Source organism: Larus michahellis, chromosome 1 (assembly GCF_964199755.1).
Source record: "Larus michahellis chromosome 1, bLarMic1.1, whole genome shotgun sequence".
In the NCBI taxonomy this organism is placed as follows: domain Eukaryota; kingdom Metazoa; phylum Chordata; class Aves; order Charadriiformes; family Laridae; genus Larus; species Larus michahellis.
In genome coordinates, this window is record NC_133896.1 from 66,696,133 (window position 1) to 66,718,749 (window position 22,617).

Here is a 22,617-nt window from a genome sequence, read left to right on the forward strand (position 1 = left end):
AGTGGGTACAAACCCCAGCCTCCAGCACAAGCTCTGCCATCACCCCCATGAAAGCAGCAGTGGGAGTGGGGGACACCTGCTTGTAAGAGCTGGTGACCGCCAGCCCTGTGCCTGGTGGTGCTGGGTTGTAAGGCTTAGCCCCTGCCCATGGACAGCTGGGCTTTCCCTTAAGACACTTAATTGAGCACGTTTCCCGCTTTTACCAAAGCGAAGACTGCAACAATCTGCTTCCTTCAACTTTATTGAAATTTTTCTGACAGGAACAGGCAAAAAATTACCATAAGCCAGGTAGAGAAAGAAACCAGCAAGTGCAGAGGCACCAGGAATTAGACTTGAAGGAAGGGACACACACACACACACACACTCTCACACTCATTCTCTTGTCTCGCCACAACCAAGCAAATGGGCAAACAGGAGCTTCAGCAAGCGAGCAGCGAGAAGACAAATGAGGCAATGGCTGTGTGCCTGCAAGAGATGCTTTTGCAGTCATCACCAGTCACATTAGGAAAGACGGAGGGCCCTTTAAATCAGGAGCAATGCTAGTTCTGATCCTCTGAGCACAGGGTGCCCCACTGCCCGCCAGCTAAGGCAGGATTTATTGCGCCAGCATGAGCAACAGCAGCACTGGAGATGGAATGTAGTATTTGGGGTGGAAAACAGCAGACAGCAGAACTCCTCATTGCTAACTGTAACCTCGTCAGCGGTTAGTCCTGTTGCTCATGCTCTTCTTCAGAAAGATACAAGAGGGTGCCCCTGCCATGCCAGTGCCCCCCCTCCAGGAGGTGCTTCTACAGGGTAGTGTCTCTCAAAGGTGCTTAGTTCAAGAGTCCTGGGATTTGCACTGACACTCAACTGACCCCCATCTATGACTCCCAGTCATCCTCATCCTCCTCACCCGCAGGCTGCTGTGGGGGTGGGAGGGGTGGTATTGAGTCCGACATACGAGCAAAGGCACCAGCAGGACTTCCAGGAGCATCAGGATTTCCAGAGGCTCCCGGCCCTTTCCCTGAAATACCTGCGAGGGAAGGAAAATCACCGGTAAGTGACACCTGGGGACTAGAGAACAGGAAGGGTCAGCAAAGGAGAGGGGAAACCCCCCAGCACCCAGGTGACCCAGGCAAGAATGGCTAATACACTTGTGCCAGGGCTCATTTAACTACAGCTCCACCTGAGCAAGTCCACATCCTCTGCCCTGTGCCAGGCGCTAAGGGGTGACACTGGCCCTAAATGCCCCAGGTACCTGCCACGGCCTTGGGGCAACTCAGGTGCCCCCATGGGCAAGGGACCCAACTGGCCCAGCACTGAATTAAAAGACACCGCTGTCCCTTCCTCAGAGGCAGCTTTCAGAGAGCCTGTCCTCTGCCTCGGACACACGACCTCCTCCAGCTGGACTTGGGGTGGCGATTCCTCTGCTCACCCCCTGTAAAGACACTCCCAGCCACGCTGTGGCACATGCACTGGGGAAAGCGTCTCTGTTCCTTTTAGTAGGGCTGTGGCTGACACAACTGAGCTGCCAGAAAGCGCTCTCCCTCCTTCCTAGGGGAAAGGCGCCACCCACCCTGCAGGACAGTACCTTTGCGCCTCAGCACCAGTTTGTTGAAGAGGTCTGACATCAAATCGCCACCTTGTCCTGTAGCTCTCACTGAAAAAAGGGCAAAACAAGTCAGGCAAGAAGAAGCGTCAGTCTGAACCTAGCACTACAGTGAAAGCATTCTCCTACAATACCGCCTGCAGATTAAAGAAAAAAAAAAATGAACCCCCCCCTCTAATCCTGTGTCACACCCCTACTCTTTCCCACTATAGTCTAATTTCAGGTCAGGAAAACTCCAGGCACTGCAGGGTAACGATCATCTTCTGGGGAAATGCAGAAATCACAGAATCGTAGGGTTGGAAGGGACCTCTGGAGACGATCTAGTCCAAGCCCCCTGCCAGAGCAGGGTCACCTACAGCAGGTTGCACAGGAACGTGTCCAGGTGGGTTTTGAATATCTCCACAGCCGGAGACTCCAGCACCTCTCTGGGCAGCCTGTTCCAGTGCTCTGCCACCCTCAAAGGAAAGAAGTTCCTCCTCATGCTTAGGTGGAACTTCCTGTGCTCACGTTTGTGCCTGTTACCTCTTGTCCTGTCCCTGGGCACCACTGAAAAGAGCCTGGCCCCATCCTCCTGACACCCACCCTTTAAGTATTTATAAGCATTGATAAAATCCCCCCTCAGCCATCTTTCTTCCGGACTAAAAAGACCCAAATCCCTCAGCCTTTCTTCATAAGAGAGGTGTTCCAATCCCCTAATCATCTTTGTAGCCCTTTGCTGTACCCTCTCCAGCAGTTCCCTGTCCTTCTTGAACCAGGGAGCCCAGAAATGGCCTCACCAAGGCAGAGTAGAGGGGGAGGATGACCTCCCTCAACCTGCTGGCCACACACATCTTGATGCACCCCAGGATGACATTGGCCTTCTTGGCCACAAGGGCACATTGCTGGCTCATGGTCATCCTGTTGTCCACCAGGACTCCCCAGTCTCTTTCAGCTGAGCTGCTCTCCAGCAGGTCAGCCCCCAACCTGTACTGGTGCAGGGGGTTATTCCTCCCCAGGTGCAGCACCCTACAGTTGTCCTTGTTGAATTTCACAAGGTTCCTCTCTGCCCAACTCTCCAGCCTGTCCAGGTCCCTCTGTCTGGCGGCACAGCCTTCCAGTGTGTCGGCCACCCCACCCAGCTTTGTGTCATCAGCAAACTTGCTGAGGGTGCACTCTGTCCCTTCACCCAGGTCATTGATGAATATATTGAAGAGGACTGGACCCAGTACTGACCCCTGGGGAACACCACTCATCACTGACCTCCAACTAGACTCTGTGCCCCTAATCATGACCCTCTGAGCTCTGTCTTTCAACCAGTTATCTATCCATTCATCAAGCCCACTCTTACTAAGCTTCCCTATGAGATGCTGTGGGAGACCGTGTCAAACGCCTTGCTTAAGGCAAGGTAGACCACATCTGCCTCCCTCCCCTCATCTATCCATCCAGTCATGCCATCACAGAAGGCTATCAGATTAGTCAGACATGATTTCCCCTTGGTGAATCCATGTTGAGTACTTCTGATAGCTTTCTTTTCCTCCACATGCCTTGAGATGATGCCCAGAACGAGCTGTTCCATCATCTTTCCAGGGATGGAGGTGAGGCTGACCAACTTGTAGTTCCCCGGCTCCTCCTCCTTGCCCTTTTTGAAGGCTGGAGTGACACTGGCTTTCCTCCAGTCCTCAGACACCTTGCCTGTTCTCCAGGACCTTTCAAAGATGATGGAGAGCGGCCCAGCAATGACCTCCACCAGCTCCCTCAGCACTCTTGGGTGCATCCCATTGGGGCCCATGGACTTGTGAATATCTAATTGACCTAACTGATCTCTCACCCGATCCTCCTCAACCAAGGGGAAGTCTTCCTCTTTCCCTGTTACTTTCTTCAAAGTCTGTGACTCCTGAGGGCTGGGCCAAGCAGTAAAGACCAAAGCAAAGAAGGCATTCAGTAACTCCGCCTTCTCCGCATCCTCTGTGGCATTCCTTGAGGGGCAAGAGGGACTGGGCATTTGTAGTCTTATTCTGCCAAACCAGCTCCATCAATACCCTCCCCAGCTACCTAAACCAACATGCTCAAACCAGCTCGGCCCTGCTCCTCTTGGCCCCAAGGTTTCCTTTGTGTGCCCCCATGCAGCACATGTGCAACTTCTACGCGCGCCCTGAAACAGAGCGGGTCTCCATCAAGAACACAAATGCCCTTCTGGCAGATGGGGTTTAGCAAGTTCGTAGAGCTTTGGCTGAATGGGAACCACCCAAGACCTACACTGGCCTGTGAGGAGACACAATGCCTTTCTGCTCTGCATGTTCATTGTGCTCCTGGCTTGTCCGTTTCCCCCCAGACCCACACCTCCCCAGCCTGACGGCAAGAAAGATAAGTTCTGCTGAAGAGCCTCAGCACCTTGTTCTTGTTCCTTCTGCTTCTTCTTCTCCAGCTTCCTCTCCTTGACACTACGGAGGTTGGCCTTCCCAATGCCACCAGCCTGTCGGATGGACTCCAGGAGACTGGCACGCCCAGTAGAGGGGTTCACCACCTCCTTCGGGGCTCCCTGGACCAAAGCTGCAGGGACAGGAAGGACAAGCAGCAGCCATGGGTCAGTGCAGCAGCTACAGGCCCAGCCAAATCCCCATGGAAAGGGCTGCTCCAGCACCCCACCAGCTTCAGCTCAGGGCTGTGAGCCAGGCCTAGACACCTCTCAGTGACGGGCTTGTGCTCAGCCCAGCCAGCAGCAGCCCCGCCAAGGGGGAACCGAATCCTTGCAGCTCCCAGGCAGGCGGGAGCAGCTTTCCCTCCCACCGCAACTTCCCTCCTCTGCCAGAAGGCTGTGAAGCTGCAGGGAACCAACCGAGGAGATGGGCTGAAGCCAAGGAGTCAGAGTTAGATTCTGCTGGTGAAGCTGTGGAGACGCCCAGCCCTTACCTGCAGGCACTGCATTGCTGCTCTCCTCGCTCGCTGTCCGGGAGGGCTCAGAGGGGGCTGTGGGCTGGGGCAGGGGCGGCGGAGGAGGCACAGTAGTTGGTATAACAGGAGGTGGAGGGGGAGGTGGTGGTGGAGGCGGCGGCAATAGCTCAGCATCTTGAAGGTCTGAAAGATGAAAGAAGTTGCATCTGAAGAGTCCCAGAGGACAGCACACTGAGAGCTTCAGCTCAGAGCTTTGCATGCCTCAGTGGCAACAGATCAGAGTCCTCTGCACACACGGTGCAGCAGAACGCTCCCACCCTCTGCAATATCTCTTAACAGCAGGCAAGGCCAAGGCAGGGTTTGAGATCCCCCTACTCTGCCCTCCCCAGGGGCCTGCCCAGCTCACCCAAGGGCATCCCGCCAGGCTGCCACGAGGCCAGTCCCTGCACACTGCACTCCCTCCTCCCCAGCCATGCCAGGGGGTGAGAGAGGTGAGGTGCCTGGAGTCTGGCCAGCACTTGAGCAGGTTGCAGCTTTGACTCAGGCCCAAGCACAAGCCAGAGGTTATCTCCAACACCCATTTTGAAATCTCCACCAAGGGACTTTCTGCCTTGTCTCCACCTTCTAGCAATCCCTGCCTTCCTCCTTCACGGGGTCCTGGGAGCAGGGAATGGAAATACCTGGTTGCAAAGGCTCCACTGACTCAGTGTTGAAAGTGGGCAGCTCAGGAATAGCACTGCTCGGGGCAGATGGTGCGATGCCAGGGCCCAGATCAGCACTGTACATGAGATCTGCAGCAATGCCGGGCAGGTCTGGCAGGTAGGATGGCACATCGATCTCAGGGACCTGGCCCAGATCCGGCACGTAGAAGTAATTTTCAGCTACCTAAAAGAAACCCAAACCAAAAAGATAAGGCAGTGACTACGCACTTGCTTTCCCTTGCAGAAACAGGGGCATTGCAGGGAACAGCCTGAGAGGCAGTCAGAGCTGAGCTTGTGTGCCTTGGTACACTGGCCACTCATCAGCTACCCCTACAACTCTGTGCACTTGTCCTGTGGCAACTCCCTGTGCTCAGAGCCTACCCCCTGCAGAGCAGGCTTGGAAAACGCAGGCTGCAGGAGGAGGAAGAGGTACAGGACTCTTCCTAGTTTCTTGCAAGTTGACTCTCTCCTCCTCTGAAGGTTACATGCACCAACTTTCACAGACTACATAAGCCAGTCCCTTCTTCTCCAGAAGGGAAACGTGCTAGAACCGTTTCTAAGACTAAGATGCAGGAGAAACAAAATCAAGTAGTTACAGAGATTTGCTTTTGTGTTTAGCACATGGGCAAACCGGTACTGAAGATGAGCTGTGAATAAAGAATTTTATTTACTAAATACAATGCTGTCTCCACCAGTCCAACATGATGAGCAAATGGTTCCCAGGCTCCTTTCCCCAGCCCCAAACCATACAGAGGCAGATGCCCCTTCCCAGCAGGAATGATGGGGATCAGATCCCCTGCCAGGCACCTTCAAGCAGTGGCAGCTCACCCTCAGACTCATGAGGCTCAGGAGTTAGCACAAAGGGGATGATCAAGTGATGGAGTCACCAAACTCCTTTATAGCCCTGAGGTCTAGCAGCAAGGTGAACTGATATCACGTTACTCTTCTCACAGCACTCGGCAAAGGCTTGAGCAGAGAGAAACACCTGCCAAGTTTGAGGGTTTTGTCTCGCCCATCAAGCTCACACAAGGACTTCAAGCACAAAAACAGGCATGGTCCTTCTGATAAGTGAGACACTCTGCAGCCCCATGAGGGGCCATTCTCCTACCTGCTCCACACCGTACAGAAGCCCTCTCCCCTCAGAGGGCTGAGCACAATCCTCTGAAGGGAAGCAGCTCATCTCACCTGTCGGTCCAGCTGTCCCCTTTTGGTAATGGAGAGAGGAGCATCAAAGAGCTTCTCTTCTGTCTCTGTTTCCAGAGCCACATGGGTCTTGGTCACTGCTCCAGCCAGAGGATCTAAGAAAACATACTTCTTGTACCTAAGGGTAAAGGACAAATATTTCAGTGATGCTGCCCCGAGAGCCAAGGCCAGAAAGAAACAGCATACCCAAGAATGCCTTGGAGGAGGGGACCTCCTGACTCACTCAAGAAGGTGGATCATGTTGGGCCTTCCAGTTTCCATCTTTAAGCCCCATTTTCCTGTCTCACCCCGCCACAACCAGGAGGTGATCAGCTCCTCACCCTGCCAGCGCAGCCTCTGCATTTCTCCTAAAGCAAAGGCCCACTGCACTGCCTTCATCATCAAGCTCTCCCCTTCCCACCACCTGGCCTGAAACCTTCCTACAGCCTGCAGCAGGAGACATCAGTCTCTCCTGGTGACTTGACACTCAAGGGCCAGGAGGAAAGACAAAGAGGGGAAATAATCCATGGCTTAGGAGAAGAAAGGGGGAGTCCAGCAGCTGAAAGCTCAAGAAGGGCTTAAAGAAGCTCTTCAATATGAACAGAAGGGGGAACCTTAAGGCAAAGCCCAATGGGAAGGGGAACTGCAGTGAGGGAGGCAGTGGAGACATTAAAGCAGAGAGAGCAGTGAAGTGCTGCTGTGAGGAATCATCAGGAGAAGAAGCAGTACCTAGGCTGGCATATGGGACAGAGAAGGGCACGAGTGACAGCAGCTCTCAAGGCTGGAGAAAAATTACGGAGGGATGACAGGAAAAACTAAGTCGGGGAAGGGAAGCACAAAATCGCGTTGAAAGCAGGTGAATGGAAGATCAGGTGCAGACAAAACAACCCTTCCATCCAAGGGGAAGAGCGGGGAAGAAAGGGTGGCTAGGTGGAAGCCAACAGAGCGGTACGAAACCCTGTCCTGGCAGGAGCCTGCTATGAGAGGCACCCAGGAAAGCAAGAAGTTATTGCTGTCCCTGGGGAAGGGAAAGCTCCTCTGAGGACAAGCAGGGGCAGGTGAGCAGCACAGTGCTGCTCCAGCTCTCACAAGTTCTCGGTGGTATTGAAGAGCAGCAGGGAGCTGAGGGAGCTGATGTTCCTGGGGAGGCTGCCAAGGCCTTCTTCTGCATCATCCTCCTGGTGAATTTTGGTGCTCACGCACACAGGGAAGTACTTGAGCTTCTCCTGCAAGAAGACAGATAACAGGTGTTAACACCCAAAAATCAAAGCTGCTGAGACAGCTCTCCCCAGGTACCATAACCCACACTGCTGGATCCACGGCATGGTCTGGAAACCCTACTGCTCCCTCTCCACCTCCCTTTGAGCAAGGAAGCACAAGGACAATGTTGCAACCCCACACTCATGACAAATCTCAGCAGTTCAGAATCATGGCACGTGCTTTTGGGTCACGTTGAACAGGCGCTGGCTGTGGCAAAGATCCACCAAAATAATACAACCACTCCAGCTGTACAGCCAGAGGCAGGGATCAATCACCACAATCTAAAAGGCATTTCTTACAGTATCTCCAACTACTAGACATCTTCACGCAGGCAGAGTCCCCCAAACATCTCTATTACCTCCCCTCTGCTGCCTTCAGTTGATGTTTTAAGAGATGTGATCCCACCGGTGGGGTATGCAGGGAAAGCAAAGGAAAAAGAGGTTAGGAAAAAAGAGAGTGCCTGCACTAGGCAAGAGATCAGGCAGAAGGGAGTGCGCAGGGTGGAACGTGTGCCAGATGGTTTTGCAAAGCCTGAGGGATTTGCAGGAGTTTTCAACTCTAATGAACTGAAATCTCCTCTCTCTCGGTTCTAAAACTTCATGCATAATAAATAGAGCTCCCTTTAGAAAAGGACTTATTACATCTGAACTGCTTGACTTTTATAGAGCACAGGAATTGCCATCCCAGATCAGACCAGTGCTTCAGCTAGCATGACAGCGCCTGCTGACAGATGCTCTGGGGGACAAAGCTCAGCGCCCACAGCAAGCTTTGCTGTAGAGGGAGGAAAGGATTCAGTTCCTGAACCCAGAGACAGCCCGGGACGGACAAACCTCCATGTCAGACCCCTCCCTACATCTTTCCTCAGCCCCTTCACAGCTCCTGTTCTTTCTTCACAAACTAGGACAAGCAGCAGCCTGGCAGCTGCGAGGTGGTAAGCGTTCATACCAGAAGAAACCAGAGCACTAACCAGGGCAGTTTGTCAGACTAAATAATTGGCCACGCTCTTGAGGTTTACTTCTGTCACCAGAAGATGACCAAATGAGCCACTCCAAATACTGTCCACAGCTTCCTACTGCCTCACTACTGCCAGCATCCCTGCTCTATCCCATCCTCTGAGTCGTCCTTCCCTCTTTGTACTTGTATGGGAGAAATGGAGACCACTGTTTGCTCGGTTTTAAGACCCATCTCAGTGAAATAAGCAGTTCCTGCTGATTGAAATTTCAGTCTTGAATTTAGTAGCCAGAAATGCTGGGAAATGGCTTAGTCACAGCTCAGTTAATCCACTAAGAGTTTGTATGATGTTCTGAGTCTATAAAATGCTGTAAGAAAAGACCTGGGAGGTTTTGATTTAATATTTTTCCCCTAAAATAACACATTCCAACTTGCAGAAAGTACACTGAAACATCTTGAATTTTTACAGAAGCAAGTAGGCAAAAATATATAAATTGTTATTTAGAGACTGTAAAAGCAGAGATTCAAAAATAAAGGTTCTTTTGATCATTAATATTCATTTCCCAATGTTTAATTTTTTAAGCATGAGGGAGTACTGATGTTTTTGCTAGAACTGTTCACACACAGTTAGCCCTCAAGTCATATATATATTTTTTTAATTCTCTCTTTGTAGATTTCAATTAGCACTGGAAGACTGTGCGTCACTTTAAGGGCGTAGTGAGAAACCAACCATTACCTACATTTACTTATAGCTCTCATCTAAGGAAGTTATAAAAGCACTAAGCATGAGTATTACTCTGAAACGTGAGGCTCTACGTAATCCTTTTCATTTAAATGCCACCAAAGTGCTAGTCTTATTCAACTGCCTAGAACTGTTTTGCAATTTAGAACAGCTACGTACCATCAATAATATCCTGCAACTGTGAATTCCACAAGTTAACATGCCATTTAAAAATTAGTTTTCTTATAGGGACATTAAGGTCTTAAGCCAAAGGTTCAGCAACCTCGATGTACTGAGGTCATGGGAAGCACTTGAGTGCTCAAACACCCCAACCTGGGGTTTGGCACCGGCAGAATCACACCCTTAAGGATGCTGCATTTCCAGGAATTTTTCTTCCTAAGAGTCTACAGTTAAAAATATATTAAGTCATCCTGGTGCTTAAGTTTTATTAAGCACACACTATTATAAAAGGAAATTGGTGTGCTACACCAGAAACGTCATTCCCCCCATGCCAATGGCGTGCTGAAGCTAGTTGGAAAAGCACTTGAAGATGAGCAAGTGCCAAAAAGCTGGCTTAGCCTCCCCAGGGCCATGGTGGACTCCAAAAGAGGCGGAATTCATAAGGACATGCCCAGATACTGACATTTTTGAAGCCTTGTGGGGTTACTCCAGCGGTGGACCATAACTTTTTCTTGAACCTCTTCCCAAGCCCAGGTGGACCATGTCTCCTACCCCATTTCGCAGCCTTCTGTGGGGCACTTGCAGCACCCGGAGACAGGTCCCACCGCAAAGGCAGTGCCCAGCAACCAAAAGCCCCACAGGGCTGCAGCCAACTCACTGTTGAACCCCTGCCTATCTGCCACCACAGCAACGTGCAAAGCAAGTGTCTTCGCAGGCTTACCACAGGGACCCTGTTTCTGACACTTACCCATCAGTGCTTACCAGCCTAAACAGTGTCCTCTCAACAGCTGAGTTTTCACTTGCTTGGGGTGTGGAGGGGGAAAGGAGTTTCCCCAGGAGGGAAGCATTTTTAAATGAACTGCAGAACCACATATATTTCTAAATCAGCTGCGTTCCCCGCAGAGCATAAACCCTAAGCGCTGAGCACAGGCTGCCACCACTTACCCTCAAACTGACAAGAGCAGAGCTTGCTTTCCTGGTGGGGCCTGTGTGTGCGTCTGTGAGCGAAGTTAGCAAAGGCCACTGCAACTGCTCCCAGCAAAGAGGCCCTCATTAGAAGTGAAAACAGGCAGCGAGCCTCTGCTGAAAGCTCTGAATAATTGAGGAGGGCATAAATGCAAACATTAGACTTCCCTCTGTCACATTTTATTACTGCAAGGCACATCAGGCTCCATGCTCAGCTATGGCCAAGCAGGGCCTGTCCCCCTGGAACGTGGTCAGAGCTCGGCCGCACCAAGCCCCACTCAGCACACCAGCTGCTCCTGGTGCAGGCCCCTCCATCGTTCATCAGCTGACAGCCACTCGCCAGCACAGCGGCATCCTCATGCCCCACAGAAGAGCTGCAGGAGTTAGTGTGTCCGTGAGCTTGGCAAGAGTAACAAGACCACTGCATCAGGTAGGGTCAACAAAGCCAGAGAAAGATCAGCAACCCCAAGGGAGGATCGAAAGATGGGCCACAGGAAGGGAGGAACAAATACAAACATCCCATGGGGCCTACAAGAAAGTCCCTGTGGTGATGGCAGCCTGGGCCATGAAGGGCAGAAGATGGCAAAGGTAGAGACCACGTGGGACAGGGAAGAGGTGACATTGCAGACAGACAGCAGAGCCTGCTGGAGCCAGCAGGCCGGTTGGACAGGCATAGCATTCACTCTTTGCAGGACACTGTTTTTCACCAGCTGACGCTCTTCTTGATCCCCTCCCCGCACGAGGGGCTGTACACTGGCACCAGCCCTTCAGGGCGGGAGAGCATCTCCCCTGCCCACTCACCATGTACCTCTGCTCCCCCCACACGCTCTGATGGGATGGGGCCACCAGCCAGACAGCACAACCGTAACCAGCATCCCCTGGGCAGCCAGCAGCAGGTCCCGTGCAGCTCTGCCTTGCGCTACAGCCAGGGCTCAAAGGAAGCACGAACCCCGCTTGAGTTTGCCAGCTGTCCATTCGGCCAGCAACCCTGTTTCCCTGGCCTGGCTGAAATATTCATAACTACCTGACTGTGTCAGGTCTCAACTCCATTAAAACTCAGACAAGTTTATCGTGATAAATTATTCAGTGGCAGCTTTATTTTTGGGCCAAGGCACACAAGGATGAGGAAGGAAGTCTCTTTAGGGGTGGAGAGCAGGGAAGTTGTCAGGTTGATCCCTAACCTGCCAGGACGAGTACATCCACTACTCCTGGCACGGCGCATACACAGCAACTTTTAAACTTTAAACACAGCAATTCTTCCTCCCCTCCTCCCAAGCCGGTGAGGTTGACCCAAATTGTTGGAGACTCCTTTGGTAGTGTTTCCTGCCAAACCCACCACTTCTTAGACCTCCCTAAGAAGCCCCTCCCTGCATCTCAACCCACAGGCTAAAAGGAAAACTCAATACTTCAGGACCTCCTTCAACACCACTAGCTGCAGACATCTGCGCTACGGGCACACCTGGAAACCCCAACTGTGCTGGGTACTGAGAGATTCAGCCCCTCTCTGAAAGTCTTGCAACCTACAACAGCTGAACACAAGACAAAGCAGAAGCAAAGCACAAACAAAAGATGTAACGAAGCAAAACAAACTTTCCCTCCAAGATGTGAAACTTAGTTGGGAATCGGGGAGGGACAATACCCAAGCACGATGTTTTCCTGGGACAGAAAAACACTCTAGTGACTCCTTTTTTCTCCTGACACACTAACAAGCACTTTTACCTTTCCCTTCTCACCATCGTTTATATTAGAGCCTTCAGAAACTTTTTCAAGCAAATATGACCCTGATCCCAGCTGCCTTGCACGGCCGAAGGCTTAAGCCCAGCCAGCAGCACCCACAAGCACTGCTGCTGGAAACAGTGGTATTTCAGGAAATGGAACTGCTCCGGAGAGTTGGCAGCCAACAGCCACCCAGAGTACTCAACCACTGCACCAAGGTTTTGTACCAACATGGCCCTCTCAAACCAGCAGCTCCACAAGCTTCCCAGCCTGACCTCACACATCCCTGCCAACAGGCCAAGCTGAAAAGATATTCTGCTCCCAGTCTATATCCTAAAGCCCTGGTCTACTTCATCAAGGAGATTAACAGCCTCACAGCTTCTCTTTGCTTGTTCATCTCAAGGTCTGTTCTCCTCCTCCTTACCTGCAGAGCTTTCTCATCCAGCACTCGGTGTTTGCTCTGAATCTTGTGTCTTGGCCATTTCTGTTTAGCTGGGTCTTCTGCACCAGCAAAAATTGAACTGTACTCCTGCAGCCGTTCAGGGGCTGGATACTTGGCACTGGAAAATACCTATGGAGAGACAAGGAGGGACTGAAAAATCCCAACAACTAGGCAATCCTACTCTATAGAAACACAGAGAGTTGAGTAAGGCACACTGTCTGTGCTGCCAGCAGGAATGGAGAGGCTTGGAGTCAACAGGCTCATATAGGCTATCTGCACAGACCCAAACATGCATGGGCTGTCACTTCAGAAAGTGGAAGTGTCAGAACTTCTCCCTATATATAAGTACTAGGAGATCATAGGCATCCACTGGCGGTAAGGGAATTTGAAACACTGTATTAAATGGAGGAAGAATGGGGAAAGAAGTTTTCACCAGTTTTACAAAGCTCAATGAGATTAAGATGCACTAAGGGCAAGCTCTCCAACAGCAGTTTTCATTCAAATAGTCAAAGTGTCCACGAGCCTGAAGTGAGAAGGTGTTTGGCTTAGTTCAGCGCATGCCTTTTCTCTTTCTCAGGGAGAAGCTGGGGCAGTAACTTATTTAGACCTCATAAAGCTAGGAGCTGTGTGGCTCATGGGTCTAAAAATCATAAATTGGCCAGGTTAGGAAGGGGATTCTCATCACAGCCCTGCTCAGCAGCAAGGCATGGAGAGGTGATGCAAGGCACAGCTTGGCAGCTGAGCACCTTTTCTATTGCAGAGCTTACATCAGGAGTAAAGAGAGAAGGGAGGCCATGCAACCTTCGCTGAAGTTGCTACCTTAATAGCCTTCTTGCTGCCCTTTATCTTCTCGATCTTCGCTTGGGCAAGCGTGACTCTCTCACCGATTGCCTGAAGCTGTGCCCGGCTGGCCTCCACCCGCTGAGAGATCCTACGAGGCAAGACCTTTGTTAAAATGAAGAATCCAGACCTGTAGATTTTTTTGGCAACAGCCAGTGCCCAGGCCCTCAGGGAAGGATGTGAATATTGGTGGACTAGATTGTTTCATTGGGCAAAATAGTGCTGTTTGAGATATACTTGTCGTGGTCCCATTGAGAGCATTATGTACTCTGACATGAAGGTAGATCTAGTCTGTGACTCACAGCACAACGTTTCCACAGCTGTCTGAGGCACGGCACAGAAAGATGGAGAACTGGAGCTTTTTGGCAACACCGGAGTGCCACACACCCTATGCCTCTCTGCAGGTACTGCTGACAAGAAAGCCACAGCCAGTTATCAACTGCCAACACATTTTTAATAAAAATGACTTGTTAAAAATGAACAGCGACACATGCTAATGAGCAGAGTTCAGGACTCACAAGGCTTATCCTGTCCTCTGCTATACTAGCAGTTTGTTGCACAGCTTCTTCAATGTTGCTTCACACCTTTGTGATTTGGTTTCCACATCAGTTAAACAACATTAGGTCTTCGTTCGGAACAATAAAGCACATTAACTTGCATAATTTTTGCATAAGTAGATCAGCATCAAAATGCTTTGGGACTGAAGTGAAAAGCACTCTGTGGAGGCAGGGGATAGAGGTCACTGGATAAGTACGTTTGCATTCACCACATGGACCTATTCCTTTCCCACAGACACCTTGCAGCCAGGGGCATGACTGACACTGCCAGTGTGCCGTGCACAGTCGCTACTGTGCTGCAGGAACCGTCACACAGGCTCAACCAGAGGCTAGGAGGGACATTGGGACCAGGCATCAGTTGCAGGTAACTATGGAGTCACCTCCTCAGGATACCTTCCTTCCCCACACCTAACTAGCTGGTTCTCCCTAGCTTCAAGCTCAAAAGCTGCAAGTTGTTCTGAATCTTCACCCCTCTAATGAAAACAACAAAAAATATTTTTATGGCTATACAACCCATCAGGAGAGATAGCACTCTACTTCAGCAACGTTTTGTAGCAACGAGCTCCATCAGATCGTTTTGTGCTGTAAAAAATGATCAGTCTCAAGCACTGTCTTTAAATTTCACCAAAAGTCCCTCTTTGCTTTTGAGTAGAGAGCTCCCATGCTTTTTTTCCCACTCTGTGTAATTCTTTTTAGCAACAAATTTGACATAGCAGTGATCCATGATTGCCATTTTCAAACTGTACCAAACCCATCTTTTCAAGGATTTTCACTCTGTGCAGCACGGTCCCAATTACAATACAGAAATGGACTCCACTAAAGCCCCCCCCATAGCAGGTAGTGAAAAAACAGTACGTAAAAGTAGCCTATTCACCTTGCATCATTCTGAAAGACCCCCACTTCTTTCTCTAAATAGCTTTAAGGGTTTCTGTTTGTTTATAGCCATTCTCCCCTCTTCTGGAGGCATGAAAATCCTTCCTTGTGCATATGGCAGGAGAGCGCGCAGCCTGTTTCTACTTTATTCTTTTCGGAGCAAAACTGAACCTCATGAGATTCTCCCTCTCAGAATTATTCTCCGTTTCCCCATCCTTTTATTTTAAATACAGCCTAACAGCTTGTACTTTGTACCAGCACGACGTACAAATCTGTTCATTATTTTCTTCCCACACCTCCCCTCTGTCTCAGTGGAGTAAGTCCACATCACTTATACACTTGATCAGTTCTTGGAGTAGCTTCTGTTGTTCCTTTCAGTGTGCATTTCCTAGCACCTGTCTGCAGCACATTTTGTGTGTCACAGGGCTACCCCATTGCCTTGTTTTGTTAAAGTGTGAGATGCCACTGAAGGACCTAAGTCTTCCCTAACTGCTCTCCCCAGCAAGTTTTCCCACCTCACAGTTCACCTCTTTTCTAGATGTTTCATATCTGTATTGATTGACGCTATTTGCAGCATCTGGAGGCATCTGACTATTTTTACTTCCTTCAAAGCTGAAAAAAACTGGTCATTTATTTCTGCTTTGCCTCTCTCCCTCAAATCAATGATGCAATTGACCCGCTTACCTTTTAGGAGAGTAAATCCCTCTCCTAGATGAACTCAACAAATCCTTCCTGAAGCTCCAAATAAAAGCAAGGTATCAATTGCCTTTTAGCCAGTTCCCTGATGACTCCCAGACACAGTTCTCATGGGCTGAGAAGGCAGATGTTTCTCTCCCAGAAGAAAGTGTTAAGCAAATAGTTATGCAAGCCCAGGCCTGGAAACCAGTAACTGTTCTCCTCCCTCCCACTCCACAAATGTGAATGAAGTGAGGCAGTCAAACACTTCCCTCATTCCCTTTTCTGCCCCACGTAATTCCCACTACTTCGCCAGGTATCACCTCTTCCTCTCCCTTCCCACCCTCACTCTTTTGCTAGCTGTGAAGAAGCAAAGGAGTTCTTGAGGAATCCCAGTTATCCTTACCTTTCACCTTTGACCACTTCCACATTTAACATTCATCCTCTAAGACATCCGGTTTAAGAGTGGAACGGTGCCACAACTCCCTTTACGTCCCCACCAGGCGTGCAGTGCACTGGCTATTACAAAGTGCTTCTTGGTGCACCTCCGTAGCACGTGGACAGCATCAGGGGAAGAACAGAAAGCAAAGCACCTCTCAGGCCACAACGCTGCATGCATCTGTTTCGTTTAAGGTTTGCTGGGACCTCTCTTAAAAAGGAAGCATCCCTAAAAACAGAGCATGACTGGCAATTACCATGCCCTAGCTACAACAATAACGGTGCATCCAAAAGGGAAAGACATCTATAGCTTCATCCATCCCTTCTGCCCACCAAACATAACTGAGAGTGATTAAATCCACCCATGAAAGGGCAGTATCGGGCAGACGGCCTGCTCCCAGCAGAAGCTGGGGAAGTTGTTCAGCGCCAGTTCAGATATTTCAAACCATGTTGGCTCTTCTCTGAGGCATCCTGTACTTTGCCCTGTGATCTCCTACTCTAGGATTTGCCAGGCCAAATCTCACTGACCTTAGGAGATATGCCAAAAACCTTCACCTGAGGTGGTACAGAGGCAGGCACACAACACAGAAGGAACACACACCAGTCTACAGAATTAATTTATTTGTTGCTGAGCAAGTTAACATGAAAAAAAATTTTTAAACCCCCTCAATCCAACTAATCCAAATTCTATCACATGTACAGGCTCCTAGAAATGCATGACTGTTATACATGTACAGTTCAAGATACAGTTGCACGTGTTAGTTAAAAGAGACAATATACCATATTGATACCGTAAAAAATACATGGAAAAAAACCCCTCACATTCAAGTGACCTCCAGTAACTTTAGTATTTCCACTGCTGTGGAAACTGAACTTGCTCCAGGGAGTCAACCTGGTGTTTATAAAGAAAGGAAACAGGAAGGGGTGGAGAGGGATGTTGCCATGGATTTCAGGGGCAAAGTACTTGAAGCAAGGTGACATTCAGACCTCAACCTCCATTTAAGAACAGCATTACTGAGTGGCGTTTGTTTGAAAGGCAATTGCAATCAGGACAGGAGGGCTAAGCGTTAATAAAATGGCCCATTACTGCCCCTCAGAACCCTGCGCTCAGACAGCCAAAACCACCATCAGCATCTGAACCTACTCTGCGCCTATCCTATTAGTCATTGCTGTGTTATTTTGCTCTCGGTGCTCTTTTCTGCTTGAGAAACCCCTTTAGTTAGATTCAATGTGACTCTGGAGTTAAGGAAAGAAGCGGGAGGCGTACAGCGACAGCCCCTCCCTTTGGGCAGGATGCATGTTTTTGGGACAAGCAAAGAGGGGGCCTGCAGAAGAAAAGAGAATATATCACCTGCCTTCAAATCCTGGGCACCGAGCCAAACCAGCCTTCCCCTCCCAATGCTTTTCTTTGGGGAAGCAATACATGTGGGCAGATTAAATCTATCTAGTGGATTATCTCTTAATCCATACAGACTTTCATTTTTGATCTAAGCAGATATTAAAGCCAACCTTTCAGCTGCTTTGATTCAAGCTTTCCACATTCTTTTGTCCCTCTGAACTCTTTTTGCAGTCAAGTCCCCTGTGCTTCACCCCCAACTTTGATTTCATTTTTCATTTCTCCTTTCTCCTAGAGCCCTCATCCTGCTGCCTTGAGCTCCTCTCCATTTTAGAGGCAATTCTCTCCAACACGCACAGCAGGTCCCAGGAATACTTCCTCCCACTTCGTTGCCTCCCTTGCCGGCCCCATATCCTCTGTCCCATCTGCAGCCACAGAGCAGATCACTTCTCGTTATTTCCTTATGACTCCTCCGATAAATCTCACATTCAGGCAGCTACTGAAAGACCTCCTCCGCTGCGACTGTCTGCTCATGGGGAAAAATTACTTTTCTCTTACTCCCATAGGAAAAAGATTTGAGGCATTAGGAATCTGGCATCCAGGACACTGCCTGTCAGTTGTCAGCAATGGCAATAATACTATATTTCTATGAGAGTCTCCAAGCACTCCACAACACCGAAAAAGAATTGTGATTTTTATCATCTATAGTTGCTAGAGGTCAGACAGCATCAGAAAAAAAGTTTAAAATCAGAGCAGGTTTTTTTAAAGACAGGCTGACAAATTCCCAGAAAGGTGGCCGAGCAAGACAGAATTCAGCTGGAGGTAAGCATCACAGCAGCACGAGCCCCTTTGCTGCCCCTGTTGCGTGCACTCATCACTCCAAAGAGACAGGGATGACAAAACTTGGGAAGTGGGAGAGAGAAGAGGCGAGCTCCACACCAAGGTGAACGAGAAAGGCAAGGCAGCAAAGGCTGGGAGCAAACCTCTCTAGAATACCAAAGAACTTCAATTTCATGTCTGAAGTACAAAAATAAGCGATCAACCAAGGAGAAAGAACATTACAGAGCAGAATGAGAAATGAAGTTGCACAGTAGGATAAGGCAGCCGAAGTATTAAATGACTTTTTTCCTTAAATGAGGACTGCACACATCATAGAAAGTCAGGCATCTCGTCTCCTCCCAGCCCAAGCTCCAGCTCCTGAGAGATAGCAGGGGGATGCTTGGCATTGCTGTTCTAAACTTCAGGGTACATACGGTAAATTTGTTCCATAAAACCTTGCGGTTTTGCCTAAAAGTCAAGCTGCCTTTTTTTTCCCCCCCCTTTTTTTTTCCTCCAAAGCATGCTTTTATTAAATTCCTCCCTTACTGCAGGAGGCGTGAATTAAAAGGGATGGAGTTTATGGATCTTACATTTTATTACATCTGCAGACTCTCCAAGTGGCTGGTGCTGGAGCAGGGTAACAGGGGAAGATAACAGTGCTGGCTGCCATCCATCCTTCCACAGCACCAGTGCCAAAACCAGCATGATACCACTACTGGTGAAGGAGATACCACTAAACCCCTAGGACAAGTTTCAGTGGGTTTCGAGAAGTGAGAGAACCACTGGTGAGGTGAGGACAGACTACCTCTGAGGGGAGGGGAGACATCATCCCATGGTGAAAACAGCAGCAGAAGGTGGTGCTGAGGGACCTAAATGTCCACTTTTCCTCTCAGGCCTTCCTCACTTGCTTCCTTCCTGGGACCCAGAGGCACATCACTGCTCTCTTCTATTTGTATGCTGTGGAGAAGAAGGAAATCGCAAACTTTTTCAAGTTTTAATTTGTCTAAGAATCTTCTTGAGAAAAGGCCATGGGCTTTTATGGCTCCTCAGGCTGCTGAAGTGATGGGGAAACATCAATGCATCGCCCCCGCTACCCATAACTCAGGGGTTTGATGCACAATCCACTAGACTGAAGCAGGCCTAGAGAGCTAGGCTAGAATATCTAAGTGTGTTCTGGCTGGCTAACAAAAGATAATGTTTTATGAGGCACTAGAGTGTGCTTTACAAACAGCCTTACCACATATGGATATTGCTGCACGCTGCGGTGGGCCAGCTCAGAGTTCACACAGCAATGACCAGCACAGCCAGAAATGGGCTGTGAGAAGCCCAAGACCCACTCCCCCCACTCCCACACAGTCCCCCTGCCCCAGCAGCTGGCAACATCGCAGGATCAAGGCGGAGAGAGCACAAGAAAGGCTGCTAAGACATTTATGGTTTATAGTGATCCAGGGAAGCATTCAAAGCCAGTTCACAATGCCAATTCACCTCAAAAGTTTGAATGGCAAAAAGCAAAAATGCATGCTTTTATGAAAAGCCAAACACATTCAACCACTCAAAGAAAGATCAACTTGTTTGCTTTCTGCTCTTCCCTCTCCATATTCAAGCAGTTTTTAAAGTCTTACTTCATGTCTGAGTAAGTGTAATCAGAAACTGTCATCATATACCATCTCTGACAGAAAGAAATCCCAAGTGAGATAGTGTAATCAATGTTCCTTCCTCCATTAAGGGTTTGGGTATTATACTAATTAATGTTTATCACACTTTGATTGCTCCTTGAGCCTGATTTGCAGGTGTTTCAGCATTCACATATTGCCTCGCTCCTGCGACGCCGAACGGCTTTTCAGATTGGAGGGTGATCAAGGTTGCCAGGTTATCCTCAGCAGGATCTGGCATACATCACTCTCCACAGGTCATGTTCTCACAATAATTTCATTTTGTTTTTTAATCTCTCATTTCACAAGGTGCTCCCACTACTGTGAATTAAGTTTATGTAAAACTGGAAACTTAGAATTTTGACCTATCATCACAGCACCCTCCTCCCTCTCCCCCTGCAGCTTGTTCTCCTCTCCAGAAAAGCAGCTTTTCTTTTTTTCTTTCCCTTTTTTTTTTCCTCAAGGTAAAAAAACAAGTTCTTCTTTAGCCTTCCAACCTTTTTACTTGCCTCCCACCACTGACTGATCTGAAATCAGACAGGCTTTCCTGTTTTTAGAAGAAATATACACTAAGCAGAAAGTCTGTATATGCAAAGAAATTACACAATTAAATCTTCTATTTAAAATATAGAGGCTACTTTTGCTCAAACTACTTCCTCATGAATAGTGTGAAGACATATAAACAAAACAGGTCCTACCATCGTGGTGAAAACTTTTGGGAAGTGTGGTCTAAAAGAAGTAATGAGAAAAACTGGTTCTTCTACCAGTACTGCTGGGGTTTCACAGGTGACCTTTAGAGTTCCTGCACTGGTAGTGTTGGGGCAGATACTGAACACCATGGAGCTGCTTCCCAGAGCAGCAGACACAGACATAGTCTTGAGATACTAGGCAGCAGATGATGTAAGTACTAGTAACTTGTTTTGTTATCTGTATATATAGTCTTCACTCATCCTTGCAAAATTCTCAGATGCAGTTACTCACTGAAGCTCAATCTTTTGTAGTAATAGCCTTAAGTGTTTGGTTATTATTTTTGTTTTCTAAATCACTTTGAAAGGAAGACTAATTCTGTTTGGACAGAATTTTACAAGACTGTCAGAAGTAAATTTTGTTTCTGTGTTGCTTGAAGTTATGGATCATATTTGGCAGGTAGCTTAAGAAGGTGTTTTGGCACCTTGTAACCTTAAATTAATCAACTGTGTACACAAACATGAGGTTTGGTTTCTCTTTCTCCCATCAAAGCTCCTTCCTTAGAATAGTCAAAGATCTTCCTCGCTGTCCCCACAGAACAGAAAATGTTTACCACCACACAGAGTCACAGGAAACGTAAGCAGTGGAGAAATGCCCCGGTGACCCTGTGGTGAACGAAATCTGGGGACAGGGAGAGCTAATGCCTTTAAAAAGGTCTTGGATTCCACTGAGTGTAGAAGAAACTCCTTCCCAGCCTTCATTTCAGCACTGTGCCAGATTCTACACAAAGGACATTTCTGCTATACAATTCACTCTTAATCAACATTACGCTCTACATTTCCTATCAGCAGTAGTCACAGGAGACAAATCAGCTTGGATTTAAATGTCTGATCTGTGCTTTCTCCCAGGTGGGGTTGCAAGAGAAACGCATGAGCCACCAGCCAAAACTGATTGTTTCTTCTGATCTTCACCTGAAGGTAGCATCAGCAGGGACCAGCACTAACAAGTCCACAGCAGCCTCCCCAGCCCTTTTAGCCTGTGCCTCACTGCAGCCAAAGATGCCTCGCGACATCACCATGATAACGTGGGAAGGAAAAGTGACATTTGCAGGGCCTTCCTCCCCACTGGCAAGGCAGTCCACACTGACTCAACACTGAAGAACAAGAGGACAGCCTTTTTTTATCAGAAGATCCTCTTTATTCCTAGCTTTCCCCCATACCTTCCAAGTGGTTTTAGATCCGTTTTCTTGACCAAGTAGCACCCAGTTGCACACGTGTGATAAGAACTGATTTAGTGAACATCTGTGAAGATTCTACTACAGGGCTTACCCTAATGTAAGGCTGAACGTACCAGGTAAGCTGAGCTCCCACTCGTTTGTTGGAATGGAGGCCTTTTATGCCAACACAACACATATCATAAATGCTGCTCCTAATCAGTTTATCTCCGCTACCAAAACAAGCCACTGTCACCAAGAATAAGAATGCTGATCAAAACACGTCTGCCTCCAGAGCGGAACATGATTCCCCGTGATAGAAGTTCAAACTCTAATCATTCTCCAAGGAAAGCATTGCTTCTCTTTGCATTTAATCAAATATCATTAGAACTTCATTGCTTTTCACCCAAAGATCTCAAAGCAATTTCCAAGCATTAATTAAATCTCAGTTGCTTGTGACACCAAGAGTGAAAACGTTTGTGCCCCATGACAAAGGAAATCTGGAGAAATTCACAGCACAGTTCCATCAGACCAGATTTTCAGCCCATCATTCAGTAATTTGAACAATTTTTGCTTTAATTCACAGGAGTTAATATATACATTTCAGTAGTTGTTTAATTTTTGGTTTTACTGAGTTTATGACCACCTGTGAAAGTACTTCTACACTCTTCAGTGCCTCCCCATTGCCAAATCCATCCCACTGCTGCTCTCCAGAATAAACCACAGCCAGCAAGCACTGATGCAAAACACTGGCCATTCTCTCCATCACCACTTCTTTCTCTGGATCCAAAATATACCCTCTCCCCACATTTAAGACACAAGTTTGAAAGTAAAGTTTTGTTGCATTGACTTTAAATTTTCCCCACTTCCCAGAAGCTGATGGCAATCACACAGAGTTTGACTCATGTGCTACAAGTTGAAACCTTCAGTCGTCTTTTCAATAACA

At 48.5% G+C, this 22,617-nt stretch overlaps 1 protein-coding gene across 3 annotated transcripts in view; it reads right to left on the bottom strand.

Annotated features, from left to right (window-relative positions):
- Window positions 1-223: 223 nt before the first annotated feature.
- WASHC1 (WASH complex subunit 1) overlaps window positions 224-22,617 on the bottom strand; it is a 45,501-nt gene continuing 23,107 nt past the window's right edge. For all 3 annotated transcript variants that reach the window (XM_074583576.1, XM_074583583.1, XM_074583567.1), the window contains 9 exons: window positions 13,401-13,512; window positions 12,564-12,710; window positions 7,435-7,571; window positions 6,349-6,484; window positions 5,143-5,347; window positions 4,481-4,645; window positions 3,962-4,120; window positions 1,574-1,642; window positions 224-1,015 (listed from right to left, as the gene is read on the bottom strand). In XM_074583576.1, coding sequence (XP_074439677.1) covers window positions 864-1,015; window positions 1,574-1,642; window positions 3,962-4,120; window positions 4,481-4,645; window positions 5,143-5,347; window positions 6,349-6,484; window positions 7,435-7,571; window positions 12,564-12,710; window positions 13,401-13,512 — 1,282 coding nt within the window. In that variant the 3' untranslated portion in view covers window positions 224-863. The remainder of the gene's footprint in view (window positions 1,016-1,573; window positions 1,643-3,961; window positions 4,121-4,480; window positions 4,646-5,142; window positions 5,348-6,348; window positions 6,485-7,434; window positions 7,572-12,563; window positions 12,711-13,400; window positions 13,513-22,617) is intronic.